Here is a 22,475-nt window from a genome sequence, read left to right on the forward strand (position 1 = left end):
AAGACTACTACGGTCACCAGGGTCCTTGCTTTGTTCAATAGCCTTGTAAATGTTGTAGAATGGTTTTCAGCTATGATACTGAGACTACTTTAACAGTTGTGTTGGCAGAAGATATTGCTGTACTTACCTCAAAACCAAAACTTTCCTATAAATAATCAAGTGTTTTTGGAACTGCTCATACTGCTGCTCTTGATCACATTATCTGGCCATACCTAGGATGGGACTTCAATGACATACTGGGTATTACTGTAATTATCATTATTATATTACTGCAAAACCCTCTTAATTTTCAACATAAGCAAAAGAGTGGGGCTCTTCCCAGCATAATTACAGAATCACAGAATAGTTTTGGTTGGAATGGGCCTTAAAGATCATCTAGTTCCAACCCCCCTGCTAGGGGCAGGGACACTTTCCACTACACCAGGTTGCTCAGAGCCCCGTCCAACCTGGCCTTGAACACTTCCAAGGAGGGGGCAGCCACAACTTCAGGGTCCATCTGGTCCATCTGTCAAATCCATGCCTCTCCAATTTAGAGACAAGGATGTCATGTGGGACAGTGTCAACTACTTTGCACAAGTTCAGGTAGATGACATCACTTGCTCTTCCCTTATCCCCCAATGCTTTAACCCTGTCATAGGCGGCCACCAAATCTGTCAGGCATGATTTGCCCTTAATGAAGCCATGTTGGCTGTCACCAGTCGCCTCCTTATTTTCCATGTGCCCTAGCATACTTTCCAGGAGGATCCGCTCCATGATCTTGCTGGGCACAGAGGTGAGACTGACTGGCCTGTAGTTCCCCAGGTCGTCTTTTTTTCCCCTTTTTAAATATGGGGGTTATGTTTCCCCTTTTCCAGTCATCAGGAACTTCCCCGGACTGCCACGACTTCTCAGATATGATGGATAGTGGCTGAGTCCCTTCATCCAAGAGTTCCCTCAGGACCCACGGAGGCATCTCACCAGGTGCCATGGACTTGTGCACCTTCAGGTTCCTTAGATGCTCTTGAACCTGATCTTCTCCTATAGTGGGAGATTCTTCATTCTCCCAGTTCCCACCTTTGCCTTCCATGTCTTGGGCAGTGTGGTTGGATCACTTGCTGGTGAAGACTGAGGCAAAAAAGTCATTGAGTACCTCAGCCTTCTCCATATCCCAGGTAACCAGATATCTTGTCTCCTTCCAGAGAGGGCCCACACTTTCCCTAGTCTTCCTTTTATCACTGAGGTACCTATACAAGCTTTTCTTGTTGGCCTTGATGTCCCTGGTCAGATTTAATTCTATCAGGGCTTTGGCTTTCCTAACCTGATCCCTGGCTGCTTGGACAATTTCTCTGTATTCCTCCCAGACTAACTGTCCTTGCCTCCACCCTCTGTAGGCTTTCTTTTTGTGTTTGAACTTGTCCAGGAGCTCCTTGTTCACCCATGCAGGCCTCCTGGCAGCCTTACCTGACTTCCTCTTTGTCGGGATGCATCGCTCCTGAGCTTGGAGGAGGAGATCCTTGAGTATTAACCAGCTTTCTTGGGCCCCTCATCTCTCCAGGGCTCCAAAGTATACCAGATTGCTGAGCAAGATAAGCTTTACTGGCATTAAGAATATTTTTGGCAAAAAAATGCCACTAAAAAGAATAAATATTTAAGATCTCTCTCTCTTTTCAGTGAATCCAACTCAGAATATCGATACAGGAAAAAGATATGTATTCTTAGTCTAAATAATGAAATTAATAGCAATATTCCTTATTTGGCCAGGTGTAGTCTAGGGAAGCTGTAATGGTATTTTGGTTTTATACTGATTGGTTATGTGCAATCTTATTAATATAAATATCCTGGTATATTTTGGCTTTATTATATGAAAATAGAGATGCCACAGCCCAACAAGCCTCAAGGCTGGGCATACACTGCAAAATTTTAAAAGGAATAAGTAGTCTGGTGAAGAGTTGTAAAGCAGCATAATAATCCCCAATTGACATATTACTGCCAACATAAACAGTGGATATGCACTTACATGAGTAAAATTACACATTTATCATTATGGCTTATTTAATTTCTGCAGGAGAATTCAGTTAAACCAGGCAAAGAGCAGATTTGCTAGAATAACTACATCCACATTAATACAACCACGTTAAGAGAACATTGATACTCTATCAAATGAGTTTACAGTACTGGTTTTTGTGATGGAATGCAATTTGGCAGTCTATGCACTGAATCAGATTTTGAGATTGACTCATCTCAATTTGCTGCTTTGTTGTTGTTGCTGCATCTTCAAGCTGGAGGGCTCTTGGGACTATGCCTAGTGCCCCCAAAATCTTACCATGCACATGGCCAAGATCTTAGAATTGTTGTCCACTGGGGTGATTAAAGGGAGGGTTCAAGTCAGCCAGCCCCCAGGACTAAACTTAAATTACTTGGACCTTTTTATTAGTTTAACTATACTAGTTAAAGATTTTGGTTCAGAAAACCAAATAAGTGGGGAAAAAAGTAAACCTAACAGGCATAAAATGCAAGTAAGAAAAAAAGATTCTAAACACAATTTTTTTTTAGAGAAAAGTAATGTGCTTTATACTAAAATGGTATCTATGAAATTTGTACCTTGTGTCCATCTCTGAGATGAAAACACAGAGATGTCATACAGAAAGTCACTGCAAAATCAGAATCAGACTCATTCACTTATATAACTCTTACCTATTACAACAGCTATGGCTCCCAGTGCCAGTCCCAGAACCAGTATTAGGGGTGTAATGAGTAGTTTTCCAGCTGAAATGCAAAATTCATTAAACAATTCAAAGTAGGCATTTTGTTTTTCCCTTTCCAACCATCCATAAATATTTTGATATTGGACTCCCAAACACTGGTTCATTTTTTTAATACTTTACCAGGATTCCTATTTGTAAATTCATCCTACAAATCTAACTGGGAGCTATCACCACTCAGCCAGATCCCTCTCTTTGCCCTTTTCACCCACCACAACTCTTCGAGCACAACTCATTTTGTAAATTAACGGTTAGCTTGCATTTACTTCTGTTTCCATTCTAAAATCCTTCAGGCATTGACAGAAACATGATAGCTATAAAGCTACTATCGTACAGCTTCTCCAGAATACTACTGTACAGCAACCACCCTGGAAAGATGCCAAGCAAACCAGCATCTTTGAGAGTTTATATTAACTCAAGGCGATGAGACCATCACCTCTAAATATGCTTCTGCTTGCTTTAAAAGGCTATGGTGAAGTCCTCCTGTACAATTGTGATTTAGGTCTAAATCAAACCACAGCCAAGCCTATTTTGGATCATTATTTAGAAGGACATGTTTCTGCTCTTACATGAGTAAGGCAGCGAGGTTGTGCAGCACACCAGCTAGAGCATAAGACTCTAAGAACAAATAAAACATGCTCATATTCTTTATTTTTGTTGAGTTCATGATTTGTAGAAATGCATGGAGGGGAAGGCAGGGTTCCTTCTGAAACACTTAAGCTGAAACTGAACTTTGAATCCAAGTTATCTTTCTCGCGTTGCATGCTTTCAACTGAACGGCAGAATCTCCCTAGCCATGTTGGCTGAGAGTTTGGATCACAAATGTCATTTGTCTCAGCTGTCTGAAAACACAGCAGGGCAGGCCTTTTTACCAATACACCAGCAGTCTGATCAGGGATTTGAAATTAAGCGATTTTCTAAGTTAAGCATGTCTTTGAAAGATCACCTCTAGAAATGGAGGAGAAGCAAGTTTGTTACCTCTCTCTAGTCACTTGTGTCAGATTTCAGTAAAAGGATTACTTCATTCAATGATGATGTAAACCTCTCCATAACCTGAGCCACTAATTTGGGCAGTCTAAAGGAAAAATGAGATATTTTGAAAATATTTACAACAGTTAAATGAATTGGTCCTTTTCGTGCTCTATTTTGATAGCTTTTAAATTTCATAGGAGTGTTGTGGGTGTGAAACATTAATTCCTAGAAGAAAAAAAATTGGCAAATATTATTTGTATTACTCTAGTTGCTAGGCATCTTAATGGTAACCCTTCTTGGGACTCCACTGTGCTGCATTCTATACACACAGAAGTTATCAAATAAATTATTCAAGCGTAGACAGGAGAAGGAATGTAGAATGATGGAAAACCTCAAGAAAAGTCAAAACATGAGCGATTAAAAACATTTAAAAACACTACCAGAGCTCTTAACAATTTCAAAGTAAAGCTTATAAAAGATTGTTTTAAGGTATGAACTCGCTTTACTTTACTAATAACCATGTAATTAGAATGTTACAAAATCATGACGTTTGGTACCAGAATTATTAAAAACTTAAACCACTGAACTGGTGACTAAGTACACAGAAATAAAGTCTGCAGAAAGAACTAAGATAGCTTTTGACTGGAATAATTTCTTTGCAGACACAAAGAACAGTTCCTAAGCTAATTCAGTTTAAGAACTTGTTTACTTACACATTTGACAAAGTAACTCGGAGCTGAAATAAAGACTGAGTGAGTGCATTTTTCCTTCTGCCTGTGAATGTAAAGTTATGAGTATCGTGTAGTTCCAAGATCTTATAGGATAAATTCATCATCACGGGACAGTATCTTCTTTTAGTTATCAATGCATTCTTTCTAAAGGTTACACTTTAAAACCAAAACAAAATACCCTTTCTCCTTATATATCTACCACATTTAAATCCTTTACCTTTGTAAACTAAAATTAAGGAACAAGTTAACATGAGGTGAACATAACTTGCACAAGCTACCATCAGTAAAAGTATGAACAGCAGCAATCACTGCAGAGCAGGAGATATGTACCTTTTACTCCAATCATTACCATCAGCATTGTATGAAACATTTATAAAATGCTCCCTTTTACATGTCTGAATTGAACATTACTTTATATCCAATTCCAGTTCAACACAAATCGTTTGTTGTAGTTTGACGGATTATGAGGCTTTCAATAAGAGGGAATCGTGACACACAAGAAATGCTGACGAGACTAAGGATGTCTATTGCAGGCACTAAACTTCCCAATGATCCACTGTCTCACGTCTGTTAGCTCTGAGACTGCTAGCAGAGAGCGCAAATATAAAACTTGCCTCAGAGCTGAATAAAATCTTAGGTCATTAGTCTATGTGGTGAACTCAGCAGTAGGTTATGATAGCCATTTTGGTAATGTTCAAAACCTAGTATTTAAAGATAACTTAAAAAGAAATGGTTGTAAACAGAACAAGGTTCAAAAGAGAACCTTTTTTCAATTTTACTCAAATTAATGGTAAACAATTTATCTACTGGGTTACTCAGCACAAAGATTTAGACATCTGTGGTAATGCAATAACTGTATTTGCAGGTGTCTCAGGGGGGTTGCATCACTTGTGATAGAGAGCGATGTTTTTCTGCAAAATGAGGAAAAGTTTAGGGAAACATGACAGAATATTTTTCCTTTGCATAACTTTGAATTTGGTTGCCAGTTTTATGGAAATGTATACAAAACACCATAACTCCTTAGAGAATTCTTTGTCACGTAGAAAACTAATATAGTAGTTTTAGAAAACAAATTTAGTCACTAGCATGAGAAAAAGTTTTGTCTTCCAAGTCTAAATATCATGTTTATGTAACAGAGCCACTAAAAGTATCCACTTACAAATCAGAACAGTCACATCTATGTAGATTTAAGTTCTAATACAAGTTTGTATCTGGTTTTAGAGTCCTATCAAGTGTATATAGAATATAGGCAACTTCTTACAAATCAGACTGACTTAAATGAAGGTTGGATCCTAGAAATGCATGCTTCCTTCTGCAGAGTTCAAAGCCATGCATACATAAAGTGCATCCTGCACTCTGTCTCGGGACAGGAGCACATTGGATCTGAAAACATGCTGCTTTCAGAATTCTATTTGAAATGCTGTTTACAATGCAAAAAATGTCATTTGCTTTAGTAGCATCATTACATGTTGTGTCCTGTTATGTATCCGTGAAGTACCCGGCAGTTGACTGTGAATATAATTCAAACTGAATTCAGGTGGTACTTAAGTGGCATCTTAAGTACATTTAAGACAAGCCGAACATGTTTTCCTTTTCTATGCAATTCATCACTAGATATTATAGTTATAACTAAACATTCTGCCTCCAACAACTTAGCCAAATAATTACTATGAGAATGAAATCTCTAAGTCCACTGGGACTGAAGGATAAAAGCAATTTCAGCTTACTGTACTGGTCACAGGACAAAGTTTCTCTAAAAAATGCTGGCTAAAGAAGGGAGAGAAATGTCATCAAATTGAGAGACCACTTCTGCTCCCAGGTTATTTTCTTTTCCCTGTGATTTCTTTTACCTTTACAAAACCACTGGTTTATGAAGAAAAAGTTTATGCTGTCATAAATGCTTTTCCCTTATTTTTATTACAGAGCAGTTTGTGATTGTAGGCACGAATGCTTGCTTCTCAACAGAAACCATGACAGCATGCCAGCCTGCCATGAAGTGTTCTTTCCTTTCTACACACCCCACCCACTCAGATTTAGTAGAAACAGGCCAAAAAACCTTCACTGCTCAAGGCTACAAAATCACCACATTTACTTAAATAAGTACTAACTTCTCCATAGCAAGAAAGTATAAAAAGTCACAGAAGAAAATGTATCTAACAACACCTCCCCAGTCTCTCCCTGACAATCAAGGTAATGTTCTCTTAATTTCCACTACTTAGCTAACTAGCAGAAGCATTTTACTACAGGAAATCCAACCTTTATTTCTTGCTACCTGTTACTAAAAGTTAGAGACTATGCTTTCAATGGTCTATCTGCTACCATCTCCTTTTTCCAACATCTTCTGCTGACTGCCAGAATGGAACCAAAACCAGGCTTGTACACTAACACCTACTGATGATAATGTTCCCCTCTTACCTGATAAAGCCTTAAAATATTTACATTTACAGTTCTAGCTACCAGGACATCTGAGCCCAGGCATGATCCTTAATTGGAACTAAACATTTCTGGGTTTTCAACTTGATCTTAAATGATTAAGACTAGGAAGCTTAAGTTCAAAACAAAATGGAAAAAAATAAAAGATCATAACAAAGAAGAATCTGATGGAGGGTCTATAAAAGATATGAGAAGGTAAGTAAGCTATTATTACTTACTCAATTTCATAACAGAAGTAACCAATGAAATTATCGGGAACCAATAAAAGCCAGGAGGAATGGAAGTACTTTCTCCACGCAACACATAGTGAAATCCTACAGCCCCTACCAGAGATATTGTGGAAGCCAAAACTTAAGAACTGTATAAATTGGTGAATGAATGGTGAATTGATAGTTATTAAGCAAAGGTTTAGATACAAACCTTAACTAAGGAAGCGTCCACAACGATTACTGGAAATAGACAGGGAGTGAGATCTTATTTCTAGTTGGCCACTGCTGGGGACAGACTCACTAGGCAGACCTTTACACTCACCCAATTAACAGGCACAGATCAATTCTGTTGAAGTTTTACAAAGATAGCTAATCTTGCCAAATTCCCACCATTCAAGACAACAGAATCCACAAACTGAACTGACACTGTATCACAGTTAGGGATTATATTGTCTTGAAAGAAAACTGTCAGGAGATATAATCTTAAAACAATATAATGCCTTCTTAAAAAAACCGTGCACACCCACATGTGTGCTTGTGTGGAAAAAAGTACAAAAATCTAGACTGACTCACATATGCCGATCATAGCCATAACCTAATCAAATGGAGGAAGAGCAGTGAGCTGAATTCCTGAATTCTAATCTGATATAAATTGTCGAAGCTTTTATTTTTTGATTTTTCACATGTGAGTTCTGTTAGGGCTCTGGAGTGCTTTGGTAGTTATTCATAAAGTGCATCAGGATCAATATTTTAATTTAGAGCTCTAGAGGTAACAGGGTCATGAGTGTCAATGCAGAATTCTTTGAATCATTGTCAACTTGGGCGTTAACAAGCCATTGTAAAAATGAAGGCAATTACTACATGTGCTGGCAGGTTCAGCTAGCTCTGTCTCTATTCAAATGATGACCATTCCTGTGAAAAATAGCACTGTATGACAGAGGTAGTCCTGGAGATAAATTTTTAACAGAGAACCCTATGAGAAATTTAAGCTGAGGCTGTAGGCTTTGCTAATCTTTCTTAGTTTACTAATTAAAGGCAAACTACAAGTACACTTGCAAACAGGAAATGAAAGTAAAATTATCTTATACCTTCTCTATGCATGTTTTTATAAATATGAACATATACATGTCACCACTGAAGTTTAACTCTTATATGCACTTTTGCATTTCTTTACTGCTTCCAAGTCACTGCAAATAAACTAAAACTAAATAAAGCTGTTTCTTTTTAAAAGGGAAAGGTTGTGTATTATTGATTCTTGAAATAGGAAACAGGGAAAATAGAAAATAATTTTAATAGTAGTTAGGCACATGCAGTATGTGCATCTGTATTCTGGACTTTGCATGTGGCATTAAAACATGCCAACTGCCTTATATGTAAATCATTGCACAAATTAAAACAATAATAATGTTATTTTTTGCAGATCTATGTTGTGATAAAACCCACTTATTTTGTATTTATATCTCCATTGTACATAGCAGGTTTAATCTTGGAATAAAGTTACCCATGATTCTGCATGTGAGCAGCACAGACTTGGTACTATCTCTGAGCACAGTCCCTTGCTATCACAGATAATAATTCCATCAAATGTACCAAGACCCATTTTAAAACAGCTTATATTGTTTGCCATTGTGGCTTTTACTAAAAGCTCTTCTGAACCATTACTAAGTGTTTTGAAACAGTTCTTGAATTTTAAGCCTAAATTTATTCATGAACAGTTTATACCCATGTGCTCTAGTGCCAGCATTGTCTTTAATCTAGACTAGATCTTCTCATGCGTTGGAATTTATCTCTACAAAATGTATCAGAGTAGGCACATTCAATCATTTTGAATTTTCATCCACTTTCCTATTTATTTCTGTATCTTTAATTCACCTCTCTCAAGTTTGTTCTAAAGCCTTGCAAGTTCCTGAGGTCAAATTAAAGGGCCTGGATGTCTTATTGCCATTTGTTAGACAAGCATTCCAGGTTTGCGAGCCTCCCACAACATTGCAGATCAGCAAGATCGGCATTCTTGTTACCAGGCCTATGAGTTAATGTGCCAACTCTTGTATTACTGTAAAATAGAAATCACCTAGTTTTCTTACTGGAATGTGTTTGGCTCACAGGTGTATTGTTGTCACTGGAAGTCTGCTGACTTCTATTTCCACACATTCAGTCTCTTACCTTTACCTCTACATTCAAGATCATCAACTGATAAGCTCAAAGCATTTCCTCATCCTAGTTGAATTCCAAGTCATCTCCAATTTCTATGCTTTAATTCAAGTACAAAAAGTCTTATTTTCCTTAATAGGTCCCCAGTTTTCAACAGCTAATTAGGAGTTGGGGTTTTTTTTTAAATAAAAAAAGTCAAGCTTTTGGCATCATATTCCTGTGAAAGAAATTAATGTATATAGTTGTATTTTGTTTTAAGCTGGATTTTGTCTGAACCAAAACTAACAGATAAAAGGTAAGTATCCTCCTATTTAAATGGGCAAACTTGAGTGATTGGGTTTTTCAAACCCAGACCAGGTTTAAATCTAAACAGTGCTTTATTCAAATAGATCCCTGACACAAAGGTTCATTTAAAAAAAAGTTCCTGCTCTGATCCACTTCTCCTATATGCTTTTAGAATAACGATCACAGCCAGCAACATGCATATTGACATAATTTTTCCAGTTTGCTTACTTATTATTTAAAAAGGTTAGAAAACAGAAGCTATCAGAAGAGGACACAATACTTATTCATACACAGTCCATGAAAAAAGGTAGTGCAAATGGTATATATTTCAATATACTTAATAAACCACCTTTTACATAACTAAACAACAGACTGTCCATCCAATACTTTAAACCACTAGTTTTTATTTAAGTATTACTGACACCTCCCCAATCACCTCATTGTGCAGCTCTCCATAAGGAACATTTATCCACTCACCACAGACAGAGCCTCGCACTAATCTCCTTAAATGTGGTCTCTCGGGGAGGTAACGGTATTTGCATCCAAAGATACTGAGGTTTGACGTGTGATCTCCGAAGAACCGGAGCTGACGGTATCTCTCCCCACAACGGTAACAGAAATTAGTGTTACACTGTGAACAGGTCATGTGGTCACACCCTTCTGTTCTCTGGATGTGGATCTGTATGAGTGGAAGAAAAAAAGAAAAGCATTTTTTCCCCCGCCCTAATCACAGGAAAGTAGGCACTGCCTGGTGCAGTCCATAAATCAGATGAAAAGACACCACAAACAACCCACTGCTTAATTCAGCATTTGCATTAATTAATACTGCAAATATCCTAAGACAATAGTGGTTTTCTAAAGCCACGTTTCAGAGCATCAAATATGAGTTATAGTTGTTTCCAGATTTCCATACATATTTTTCTATATAATCCTCCTTCTTTGTTTAAACACTCTTTGTATCAGATGAGAATCTGAGTCATCCTTGCCCTTACTGAAAATTTGTTTTTATTACTGAAGTAGACACATTAGCATCAAACTTTATTAAAAATAAAAGCAGCACAGTAAATATAGTTATGAACTCTGTTTGACCCGTCAACAGATGGGTTTCCCTCCTATGCTACCTATGGCTCCACTCCCTTTCCTATTACCATCACAAATTGACTTGCATTTGGTAATAAACATCAGAAAGGCTTCACTGTTAGAGTGAATGATTTGAAAAGTATGGGATTTTATTTTTTTTGTAAAAAGAAAGATTCTACAAACCATATAAAAGGATACGCCAAGCTTTCATAATGGCTGCAGTACAGCATGAAGCTGGGCTGCCTAGGTTCTACATCCATCTTTCTGCTCATTGCCTGCATAAATAGCTCCATTCCTGTATCTCCATCTACTCTTCTGCAAAACTGGTACATTACCTGCTTTGCACAGATTTGATAAGGCTTCAGCTTTAGTTAATAGTTCTGAGAGTCTTAGGAGAGAGGGTAGTCCTGGGGCTCAGTATTTCACTAAATCAATACGATTACACAGCCACTTCTAAATCTTGCAAACTAAAACTATAGATAATAGTGCTGTAAACACACACTTTTCCTTGCTCACTAAATTGCTAAACCCCTCCCCATCCCAAGACCATGCTCCACAGTGGAATGGCAGATAAAATTATTTAATAATTGAGGGTGGAAGTGACCTTTAGAGGTCATCTATTTTAACCCCTAGCTCCAAGCTGGGCTCACTTCAAAGTCAGATCAGATTGCTCCAGGCCTCATCCCACTAGATTTTAAAAATTTCCAAGTACGGGTATATCTCAGTTTCTTTGAGAAACTGTCCCACACTTCATCACCCTTCCTGGGAATATTTTTTTCCCTTACATCCAATTGGAATTTTATTTGTTGAAACTTTTGATGGATAAATGAACACCTCCTGAAATTCTTATCCATATCTACATTTTGCAGGGAGGTACAGGTGAAGACAAGGCATCACGACTCAGTGGCCCTGCAAGCACCAGAGATGCTGAAAGCTCAGGTCCAACTGAAGCCTCTCGCCTTGAGAGGCTTGTGACTCCTGGAGGATCTGGCCAACAGTAGTGATCTCAGAATCTGTATTTCTACAATTTCAAATGCTTCTTCTACACGTAAGAGAGGGGACTGAGCTATAAAACATTACTTTCTAGTAAGCAACTATTCTAGTGGACTTGTATTCATCCCATGAAGGGATGCAAATACTCACCGAGCAGTTATCCCCCCTCTATCCTGAGGAAGCCTGCTGTATCACAGGAGCCCTGTCTCCCAGAAGCACATGACAAAATACCATTGCTGACAAGCTTTATAAGCCACTTGACTTTGAAACATTCACATTTAAGCACTGACTGCAAGCAAAGTGGAAAGAAATGTTGACCCAATATTTTACCAACTTGAGCATAACTTCTTAAGTTATATACTATTTTCTTCTAAAAGGGATATTCTCAGCATGAATTTTGCTTTTACTTTTCAAGTTTTATATGAAAAAATTTCAACCACTTATGGAGCCATAGTTTATTTAATTCCTAAGAGATTAATTTGAATTGAAATTAAGGAATTTTAATAGTGACTTAATATATTTTAACACATAAAGTTTAAAATTTAATTCCAATTAGTTTTGCAGGGGACAAATTCAGACAGCAACTATACAGAATTTTGCAATTTTAGAGGCACCTTTCCTTATCTGGTGATTCAGTGACGTATCTCCATCTTAAAAATGTAAATGAGGGAATTAGATCTTATGACACTAATGAGAATTAACTGGTTGATTCAAAAAGAAAACAAGACTGTTGAATTCTCCTTTCTCTTCTCCAGCTTACCAACCCAATCTATTAAGTTACCATCCATCCTAATTGAAAATCTGTACAAGCCTGGAGCCTATAAAAACCCTAGATGCAAACCCAAACTACTTCACATATCAGAAACAAATTAATCTTCTTTGGTACCAGGAACTTCAAGGAGCTGCTGGCAGTAGCTTTATACATTCTACTATCAATACCTTTCAGAAATACCCACGTCTTTGACACTGCCTACCATTCTTCTATCCATGTTTTCCTAGAAGTATCCCAGCTCCAGTTAGCCAGGCAATACTCCTAAATCACTTCTGAATCTACTTGTTTCTGCTCTAAATACTCCAGATATACTGTCCTCTTAAAACATAAAGAAGGTGATATAGGATTTATTTTCTCACAGACACATATTGCAATTACACATACTTTATCTTTGCTTCTTCAAAAAGTATTAAAAACATTTTAGTGAATACTTATCTGCACATAAATAACTGTCTTCAAAGCTGCAAATTTGGAACAACTGGTTGTACTTGCTTATATTTTTTGTTGCAAAAAACCTTCCCTTTTTTAGTGAGGAGAGACTTCATTAAAAAAAATGAAATAAAAGAACCCAACAACCTTAGATGCGGGGCCTATACTCCCTGTCATATGCCAGGTAGACTGACAATGCCAGATGAACTCTGTATGATTCAGTCAGTCTGCTTTCAAGCCTAAGACATGACATCTCACCAGGTCAACTTCAGCTTGCGTTCACATGGGCACGCCTCCCTCCCCTCAGAATAAGCCACTGACAGAGATGGATTACAAATCTATAGGTTGAGAAAGCGATCACTGACAGGTCAGATATCACATGAGTGTTCCTGCTCTGCTGGCAATGCCGCAGCATGCAGCAGGCAGCCGGGGGAATGCACAGGGCCAGGAATGCACCTTGCTATAGTTAGCTGTGGCCATGTGGGGCTGGGTGACTTGTAACTGCAGGCTGCCCCACAGCATGGTGTGGGTGGAGAAGGCAAGATGAGAGCACAATGACTGCAAGTCCCACTTCTGCCTCCAAGCATTCAGTTACTGTTACTGGTTTCATCCTGCATCCAGAGCCTGCTCAAACCCAAAGACAAACCTTTCCCTGTAAGGTGAGGGTATAGTCATTCAGAAACCCAAGAATGGCTCCCACAACAAAGAGGGGTGAAAATTACACACCAACGGCAAAGCTCAGAGTCTTAAGGAACATCTGAAGTAGCACAGTGGCTATTTCAGACCCTCACTTTACCTCCTCTGCACGTTACATGCCCTCTCACAGAAATCTTCCAGGGAAATCGCTTCTAAGAGATCTGAGAATGAGTGGCCATTTCTCCTCCACTCCTTCTGGAAGAAAAGCTGGGGCACAGCTTTATCCCTTCCTCTACAAGATAGGGCTCTCCTCCATCCAGAGTACGAGAAATAATTTGCACAACACCTTCAAAAACTATGCCCCAAGTTATTTGATAACACTTGTATTAATCAGAACAGTGCATCCACAGATAAGAAGTACATACTACTTGATTTGCATTGACATCCTTGTTTACTTAAATTTCTGCTGTTCAAAGCTTTCTAAGCTAGAGCCACTGTTTGGTGTTTTTCAGACAGTGGTGCTTTTGAAATCTGTGGTAAGATAACACCAACATGAAGTACTTCCTTGGTTTGCTGTACTGTACAAACACTTGTGGAAAAAAGGCATTTCGCTGCAAACATGTCACAAGAAACTGTAAAACATAAAACCCTAAACAGTAGTGGGGAAAGACAAGTAAGGTTATTGATTTTATGAAAAGACATCTAGTATGTAGCAGATCTGAACTCATTAGTCAGTCCCTCTAGAACAAGACCAGCGCTTTTTGAACAAGTCTTCTTGAGAAGAATGGTCTACACTGAGCTTCTCACAGTAGCGTGTAATAAATTTGAAATAGGCTCTATTAGAAACAATAAAGATGTAAAAATTAATTTAAGGTAGTTTTTAAAAAGTAGCATTTTGTAGTATGTATTTCCATACTGACATAGTCACAACATGAATCTACAATTATGTATTTTGACTGCGTGTAACATTTTTATTTGCTTATGTAAGCATATCGTAGAGAAACCAAGTAAATATATGCTACTCCCATTAGCTGCACTAAAGCTGTGTCCACCAACAAGAAAAAGTAATCAAGTTTAAGCTTATTTAACAGTACCTGCTAGTATTCACATTAAGGGATTATGTTCTTTCAAAGCACTTACCAACACTAGTGAAAAAACTTGTGAATACCTGCCTAAGGATCTGGCTATATTTACACACACCACAAGAGTGTTCCTATTTTCTCACCTTCACGCCCAGACAAGATAATAATTGTGCATTCTACTTCTCCATGGTACAGCTACTTAAAGAAAGAGTCTGTGGGTATATGTGTCAGTGTGTATATATAATTAACTCCAGAAGATATCTGGAAGATATGGTCACAGTTTACACTGCAATGAGTATCTTTGCAAGTTACCAGTAATTTTAGAAGTTATTTCAGTAAATTCTACCTCTACCGAAGTTTCCACCTTTAATTTCCATTAGCTTCAGTTTTAGCATAAAGACTGAATATTAATATCTTGACACTTACAATTTAATCTTGCCTTTTCCTCAAGCTGCTTGTCAATTTTGGCTGCTACAAATCTTTAACCAAAACATGAAAGAGGTTCTTTAAGCAGAATATATGCACTTATCAAAATATGTTGTCACCTGAAACATTGACTACGCGGATCAAGAACAAGGATAAATCAAATAGTGTGTTACCAAATCTGTTACCTCTGTCACCCTTTTCTCTATTTTATTTGGATATATGGTAGTCATCTGAGTCAATGTCATTTTATATAGAGGTTTTGGGGGGATGGCTGGAGAGAGAGGCAGAGAAAGTATCAGCTCCAATCCCCCTGATCCAAATTGTTAACTGATGTAATGTTTATCTCTGTGTGCCCAGACATTTATTAATGCTTTGGTGAAGAATTCTCCACAACATGTATTTTTTACAACTACTCAAAAACTGATTAAGAAAAAAGAAAAAGAACAGTATCAGTAACCGCTGGCTAAGTGGTTCTTTTGATTACTTGCTAGTTATAGATTTGGTTTTAAAACAAACTGTGTTGAGATAAACATTTTGAAGGCTGTAGGCAGGAAGAATTTTTTTCACCTCTGAAGAAAAAAAAATAAATATCAGGAGTGGGGCTAGCAATACAGTTTATGAAAAGGTTGAACCCTCTCTTCAATATTCACTTGTACCACATTACCAGAAAGGACTTGTTAACAAAGGTTCTTTTTCTGTGCTAGTTTCATAACTTTCCATACTGCCTCCCACCATGCAGTTTTATTTTCTTTTGATTAAGAAAAGAAACTTCAAGTATTTATGAAATTAACAGCCAAACTCATGCAACTTCAGGCTTCAACATTAGTGACTTAACCTGCATAAGTTTCAAGTGTCCAACCTTTTATTTTGAAGACGGTGAAAACAGCTGTACATTTGGCATTTTAAATAAATTTTAAAAAATGAAGAATAAACATGTTAAGATTAGCAGTTTTAGTTCCTTTCTCTTTCCAGCTAGCAGCTCTCTTCCCCCTGCTTTTCCACATTTGTACTTTTTTGCTTGGAGCATTTTCTTCTTTTTTTGGACAACTTACTTCAAGAGTTACATCATTCACATTGTCATAAAATCTGAATCTGGACACAAGTCAAAGAATTAAAAACAAAACACATACTTCCCACTCCAAAAGGAATGAAGTTTGTAAAAGGATTTTACTGTAAAGATTTCCCAGAAAGTGAACGTTTTTAGAACTGGCTCAAACCTATCAATTCTTACTAAACAGCAAGCTGTTAAAACTCTGTTAAAATGTCATGTGCATGCAGGAGGAAGGGTAAACAACCAACTGCTGACTTTAGAGCTTTCTGAATTTTTCTTAGTGTTTTGAAATCTTTCAATTTCAAGCTATGGCATCACAGGCATTTCTTTCCAAGACCAAAATAAGATACTTAGTAAAATAATAAACATTCTGCTATTTGCACAGCGTAAGGCTCAAAGTGTGACAAAAGTATACTTTGGAAATTCAGAAGGAAACATTCCCATTCAATATTTATTTCCTATCAAATGTTCCAGTTTCCCTACTTCGTCCTCTCCATGAAGTAGATTAGAGCAACAGACAGGTTCATATTAGGCACTCCCTTTCAAAAAAAAGGCGTTTCCCACCACCACGGTGCTCTCAAGATTTTGACTTATTACTCTGTCAGTAGCTGAAGATAAGTGCTGTGAAAAAAATAGTGAACAAAAATAATGGCCACCTTCATTAAGGTCAGCCAGAGCAGGGGTGTGCAGGGCTGCTGCATCTGAGTAGTGGGAAATATTTCCTATCCTGAATGAGATTAATAACATTTTTAGAGTATGTGCCTGCACTTCAGTGTTGAAAATTAAATTAATGCAAAAGAAAGACTTGTAAAGAACTGACAAATTCTAAAAATACTCCTGGTTTTGCCAAATCTTAAAGTCTCCCTTAGTTAACTTGTTGACAGAGTACTTTCTGCCTTACTCAGAAATTGCATTCACCCAAGCTCTTTGGAAAACCTGACAAAGGGCTTCATATTTCTCTAAAGCTTTAAATTTCTTTAAAGATTTATTTTAGGAATAATTTATTCTGTAACACATATTCATTATAAGCATATATCAAAGCCCCCTCTTATGATTTCCATAATGTTTCTTTTACATGCAGAGATTCTGCAGAATCGATGAGGGAACCAGCAAGTAGAACATCTGACCAGTTTTTCTCAATGGGTCATCGACAAGAATCTGCACAAGCGTGAATCCCTTTTCCAATGCTGAACAGAAGCTACAAATACTTGCTTTAATACATATTTAAATGGTTTGAAGCCACTACCTGCAAGCCAAGGGAGAGCAGCTCACCTTGCATTTTGGACACTTCTGGGCATTCCTCTGCCCGTGTTCGATTTCATTGGCCCAGTGACGCAACAGCTTGTCTCCCTTCTTGTATTCTTTGCAGTTAACGCCTTCATGCCAGGGAGAGTGGCACTTGAAACACCAGACAAATTGGCAAGATGGACACTGGATCTGTACAAATGAGAAAACACCACGTTTGCAAGCTGGGCACTGACTCAACTGGAAAGCCTGTTTTAAAACAACTGCTCTTAAATTAGGAGAGTAGCTGCCCAACAAAGGTCTAACATCTTTTGAAGGGTCTGTTTTAAAAACACAAGTTGTAGAAACTAACTTGTTCTTTTTCAAAGAGAGAAAATACAGAACTATTTGCTAAAGCCAGGAAAGGCCCCAATCAAACAAATCACACGTAGCTTGGTTTAACCATAGAAACTGCTTCCCAAATTCACTGTGTGGCTCAAATGCCAAAAGGCAAAATCCAGGAAGCTTATTCAGTTGCCTCCGATACACGTGTGAAAACACCTAAAAATTAGCAGCCAGTTTTCAGTGCTGTGGATCTCAGTCTTCTAGTTATAAACTTCCCTGCCAAGGCTATTACCAGGGACTACCTGGTCTTCTGAAGGGGCTCTACAGAGTCCAGAATGGGTTATAAAGCTTATATTAGAAAAGGTCCAGGGAAAAGGGGCCAAGAGCAAGGGTCTCAACTAAGGGCCACAACTATCACCTGGAAGTCAGGCACCTCCTTTTGCTCTTGATTGTGTAAGGGCAAGACGAGGCTGTGCCAAACAGACCACAGCTAACGGCAAAAACCACAAACCAAACTCCTTAAGTTGAGAAAGGATCTATTCTTCCCACTCTCTGGGTTTTAAATCATTGTGTCAAACATCATGATGACCATCGTCACCATGTCTTCCTTCAGAGCATGGCTATTTTGAAAAAAAGCTATAGCAGCTGCTGTGTTTGTACAAGTAATAGAGGCAAGTTGCTGGTGCTTATCTGATGAAAGACAGGCTTCCTACCTGGATTGTGACTAAGGAAAGCAAGAACTAGAAGCCACATTAGACACAGGCATGTCTCCACTTCTGCTGTGTTTGGCAGCAAAGCATCTCAGCCTGAAAGACGGGAAGGCACATCTCTCAAGTGACTGCTGAGCCCTGTCCACTAGCTCCAGGCAGCCCATGCCTGGCACTGCCCTTGCTTGGTACCAGCTGATGGACAGGACTGAGGAATTCAACCAGACAGAAAAAGGCTTTTTAGTTGTATCTGTGTCTAGAGCTGGTTCAACACCGAATCATGGATGTGTCTGTGCTGGCCATGCATGGTGTGAGGATGCTGCTCAGGAAACTACATCCTAGTGTGTAGTCACACATGAAGACCCCAAAATGTATTTCCGAAGTTCTCACTCCCACCAGCTGCTGTGCCTTCTGCTCAGACATGCTGACTGGTGGTGTGCTGCCTTGGCTCCAATTAAGAGTCCAAAGTAGGCACTCTGATCAGTCTTAAGTATTTTGCTGGGGGGCAGCCGTAATTATTTATATGTGCAATTTCTACATCCATCACTACCAGCATACTAATACAAAGCTGATCTGATCTCTGATGCATGACTGAGAAATGAAGCCGTCTACTACCCCTAATGCTATTCCCCAAGTTCTATACGCAGAGACAGCATTTAGCTTTTTGCCTTTAATGTTTCACATTAAAAACTTAATTGACACAATGGCTCAAGCTGAGCATTTTTATGACTGTGGCTGACCCATTTTTCAGTGGTTGTCTTTAACTTCATCTGTAGAGAGAAATTTTAATTTTTTTTTTTTTTTTACACTGCAGCAGTGTGCAAGTCATAGCTTCATTTGTATAAAGTGATGTACCTCTGTGCGGCACTGTTTAACCAAGTATTTTACTTTTAACAGTGGACTATATGATGTGCTGCTCAATGCATCACTTCAGCTTACCTCTTTATGCCAATACACATCTACAGATCAGCAAGTGTAAAAATGGGAGTTAATGGTCAAGAGAATTAATAATTTTCTCACTACCCATAAGACAGCATTTCCCCCTCCAGGATCCTTTGCCTGGGCATAAGGCTAAAGTGCAAAGAAGAGAAGCAGCATCAAGAAATTGACAGATTTTCTTACTACAACACATTAAATTGACAGATTTTCCTATTATAACACATTAACATTTTAGGCAGTTACCATCTACTAGCATTATCCTTATAAAAAAAATAGTATGTGCATTTAAGTGTTAGAATACATACATTTCCTTCATATCAAGCAGATTCAAAAGGAATATAATATTAAAATGGATGAAATTCTGATATCATGTAGCCGGTGCAAGTATAGCTTACTGTTTTCTATAGCTCCAAAGTGACATTTTCTGCTAAGGCACACAATAAGATACCTCACACAGAAGAAAACTGCGCGTATCACACGCTTCCTGTCAGTGAAGTGAGTCACTGCAGACACAGGTAGGCAACACAAAAACAGGAAAGAACAACAAATTAACTTGTTTGTAGGGGAACAACACGATAAAGCTGCAACGTGTGGATTACAAACATTCTTACTTTTTACACGAAAACACAGTCATGTCTAAGGCCAAGATAAAGTATAAAACAAAAGCAATACAAAATAAAACCGGTGCCCTTTCTGATTTGTTTGTCTGCTAGCCCAGACGCTAAACCAAAGGGAATACACTATCCTGCATCTCTGCTTCCCAAATGAAATCTCCTAATAAAACAGTTTAACAGGAAAGAGGAAAATTCCCACTCTGAATAACCTAAAGAATAGTGTATTCATTGCTACTAACCAAACTAGCACAGAGCACTGATCCATGTTTCCACAATACTTTAGAAACCAATATACAAAAGATAGATTACTAGTAACTATCCTGCCCAATATCTGGGTTTTTTTTTCCCCTTTTTCCCCCACCCCAAGCTTTGAATTTATGTTTTTCATTAACATGTCACAGTGACCTACTGCAAGCATCACACTGTACTGCTCAGTATTTGTTATGCCTCAGCCAAAGATGGAGCTTGTAGCCACAATTTAGTGTTCTGCAACCTGAAAGCTTTTATAAGTTGCAGTATCCAGACATCTGAGATAGAACATGAATATTAAAAAATACAAACCCAAACCAACGATCTGCGAAGCTACAAGTTAACACTTCTTTCTTAAACAAAATGCCAACATAATTTAAAACATAGGTTTTGTGTGTTTGGTTTTGGGTTTGCTTTTCTGGTGAAAATCTGACAAATTCATTGCAGGCTCTATCTTTCCATTATAGCATGCATATAATTGGAAGAAATATAGCAGCCACCAGGATATATATTTAATTTTATGCATGCACACTGACATCAGATGTTTCCAAATACATTACACTTAGAAAGTACTGAAATACAGGATGAGGCTCTAACCGCATGAACTCAGAATAACATCTGTTACCATGAATAGGCCTGACTAACTGAAGTAAACTAGAGGGAACTGTCTACTTCATTACCAGGTTTGGAGTTCCTAGTTTCCTCTTCCACCTGTCACCCCTCACAGCACCTTCCTCAAAACTGAACCGGTAAATAGTTTTCACATTTTGAATACGCCACTTGACTTCTTTGTTGTTCAATACTGTATGAATATACATTAAGCAAAGAAAAGCATGCTCTTTTAAGTACTTATGAACCTTATTTTTCTTGGAACCAGTGGCCGCAAAACAAAACCCTAAACCTATTCAAACTTGGATTCAGCGTGACACCAGTGTGCTTAAGAAATAGGGACGCAACTGGCCAATTATAGCAGTCTTTCAGATTCTTATTCCATTCTTTCTCTGCTTTTCTGAAAGAAAAAAGTCAAATATGATTTGCTTTATGCTCCAGTATTAGTGTATGAAATCATCACAAGGACACAGAAATGCTATCTACTTATAATTTAAATCAGTAAAATACATTGTAGCCCAGCAAAGCAGAGAAACTATACCCCCAAAACACCCAAAACATCAATCCAGTGTTTTTTCAAATACGTTTTTTGTCACACAAAAGTTTTTCCATTTATTTTACAACTTCCATTTCAGTCAATCAGAATTGAGAGGATGGATATATACACAATCTTCTGTGCCATCTGGAGGTCAGTGTCCCTTGAAATAGAAAAGATTACACAACTTCTCATACTAGCCCTTTGGGTTCTCAGCTTTCTGAAACACTGACCTTTGAAGCTAACATTTTCCATTTTCTTAGCTAGTCTCTTTACTGCGGACTAGTCTAACTATGATTTTTCTCACCTCCCAGGAAAAGACCTTTCAAAACTGGTAGGTAACTTCAACACGAAACACTGCTTGATGTGACACGATTATAGCAAAACTGACTGCACGTTAAAAATATTCTGAGAGCCTGAAGCTGCAAAAATCTTAGTGGGATTTTCTGCTGCTTAGTGGAATGCTAGCTATATAATAGGATGGCCAAATTAATCATGCAACTAACTGATTACATGAACTACAATCTTTAGTTACAGCTACACAGTTACTTTATTCCAAAATAAATATGGGCTCCTGCCAAAACAGCTGCCGCCTCCTTGTCACCAACCAGTCCTGTCTCTTGTACCAGCTGAAAATAAGAACAACAAAAAAAACAAATCTTGTATCCCACTGGAGCTGATCTTTGATCCAGCTCCCAGTGTGACACCAAAACATCAACATGAGCAAAAGCAAGTTAGCAGGAATGAACAGCTGAGAGCAAACAGGGAGAGCAGAGCAAAATCACCACGTTCACAGCAGTTCAGGCTCAAGGCAGATTGAAGTGATGTATAGCCATGAAGGTAGCTACTAAAGGTTAAAATCTGATCCAAAAAGGGGAGAACTGATTGATATGAACTACACAGACCCGCTTTATCACAGCATCTTTGCAGGTACAGATTCCTACTAGTTCTAAAGCAACAAGTTTCAGAAACTCTTGAGTAATTCAAACAAGATAGTTTATATAACAACCGCACTGAAAAAACATTTACATTTCCAAAGCCAAGCACTCAAAGCCCTTCTTTTATGTGATGTGTATCTCTTGACAGAAGCAAACAAGCAAACTTCATTACGAACCTCACAGGTTGACAAGGCAGAAATAGAGTCCAAGAACCAAGAATTGCTTCTTCATGGCAGGTGGCAGGTCAAAGAACTAACATTAAGCAACAGGTGAAATCCAGGGCTTAGGAGAAAAAAATCCCCCCAAATCACCCCCAAAATCCCT

The 22,475-nt window shown here is 38.1% G+C and overlaps 1 protein-coding gene across 4 annotated transcripts in view; it reads right to left on the reverse strand.

Annotated features, from left to right (window-relative positions):
* RNF217 (ring finger protein 217) overlaps positions 1–22,475 on the reverse strand; it is a 71,074-nt gene that overhangs the window by 11,152 nt on the left and 37,447 nt on the right. The window contains exons 3-5 of one of the 4 annotated variants that reach the window (XM_074819199.1): positions 17,264–17,428; positions 10,000–10,201; positions 2,674–2,745 (exon numbers count right to left, since the gene is read on the reverse strand). In XM_074819199.1, coding sequence (XP_074675300.1) covers positions 2,674–2,745; positions 10,000–10,201; positions 17,264–17,428 — 439 coding nt within the window. Of the gene's footprint in view, positions 1–2,673; positions 2,746–3,781; positions 3,817–5,010; positions 5,356–9,999; positions 10,202–17,263; positions 17,429–22,475 lie in introns of those variants that run through there. The other 3 variants (XM_074819202.1, XM_074819201.1, XM_074819200.1) reach the window with 3 other exon arrangements.

The sequence above is a fragment of the Strix aluco genome, chromosome 3 (assembly GCF_031877795.1).
Source record: "Strix aluco isolate bStrAlu1 chromosome 3, bStrAlu1.hap1, whole genome shotgun sequence".
NCBI classification, from domain to species: Eukaryota; Metazoa; Chordata; class Aves; order Strigiformes; family Strigidae; genus Strix; species Strix aluco.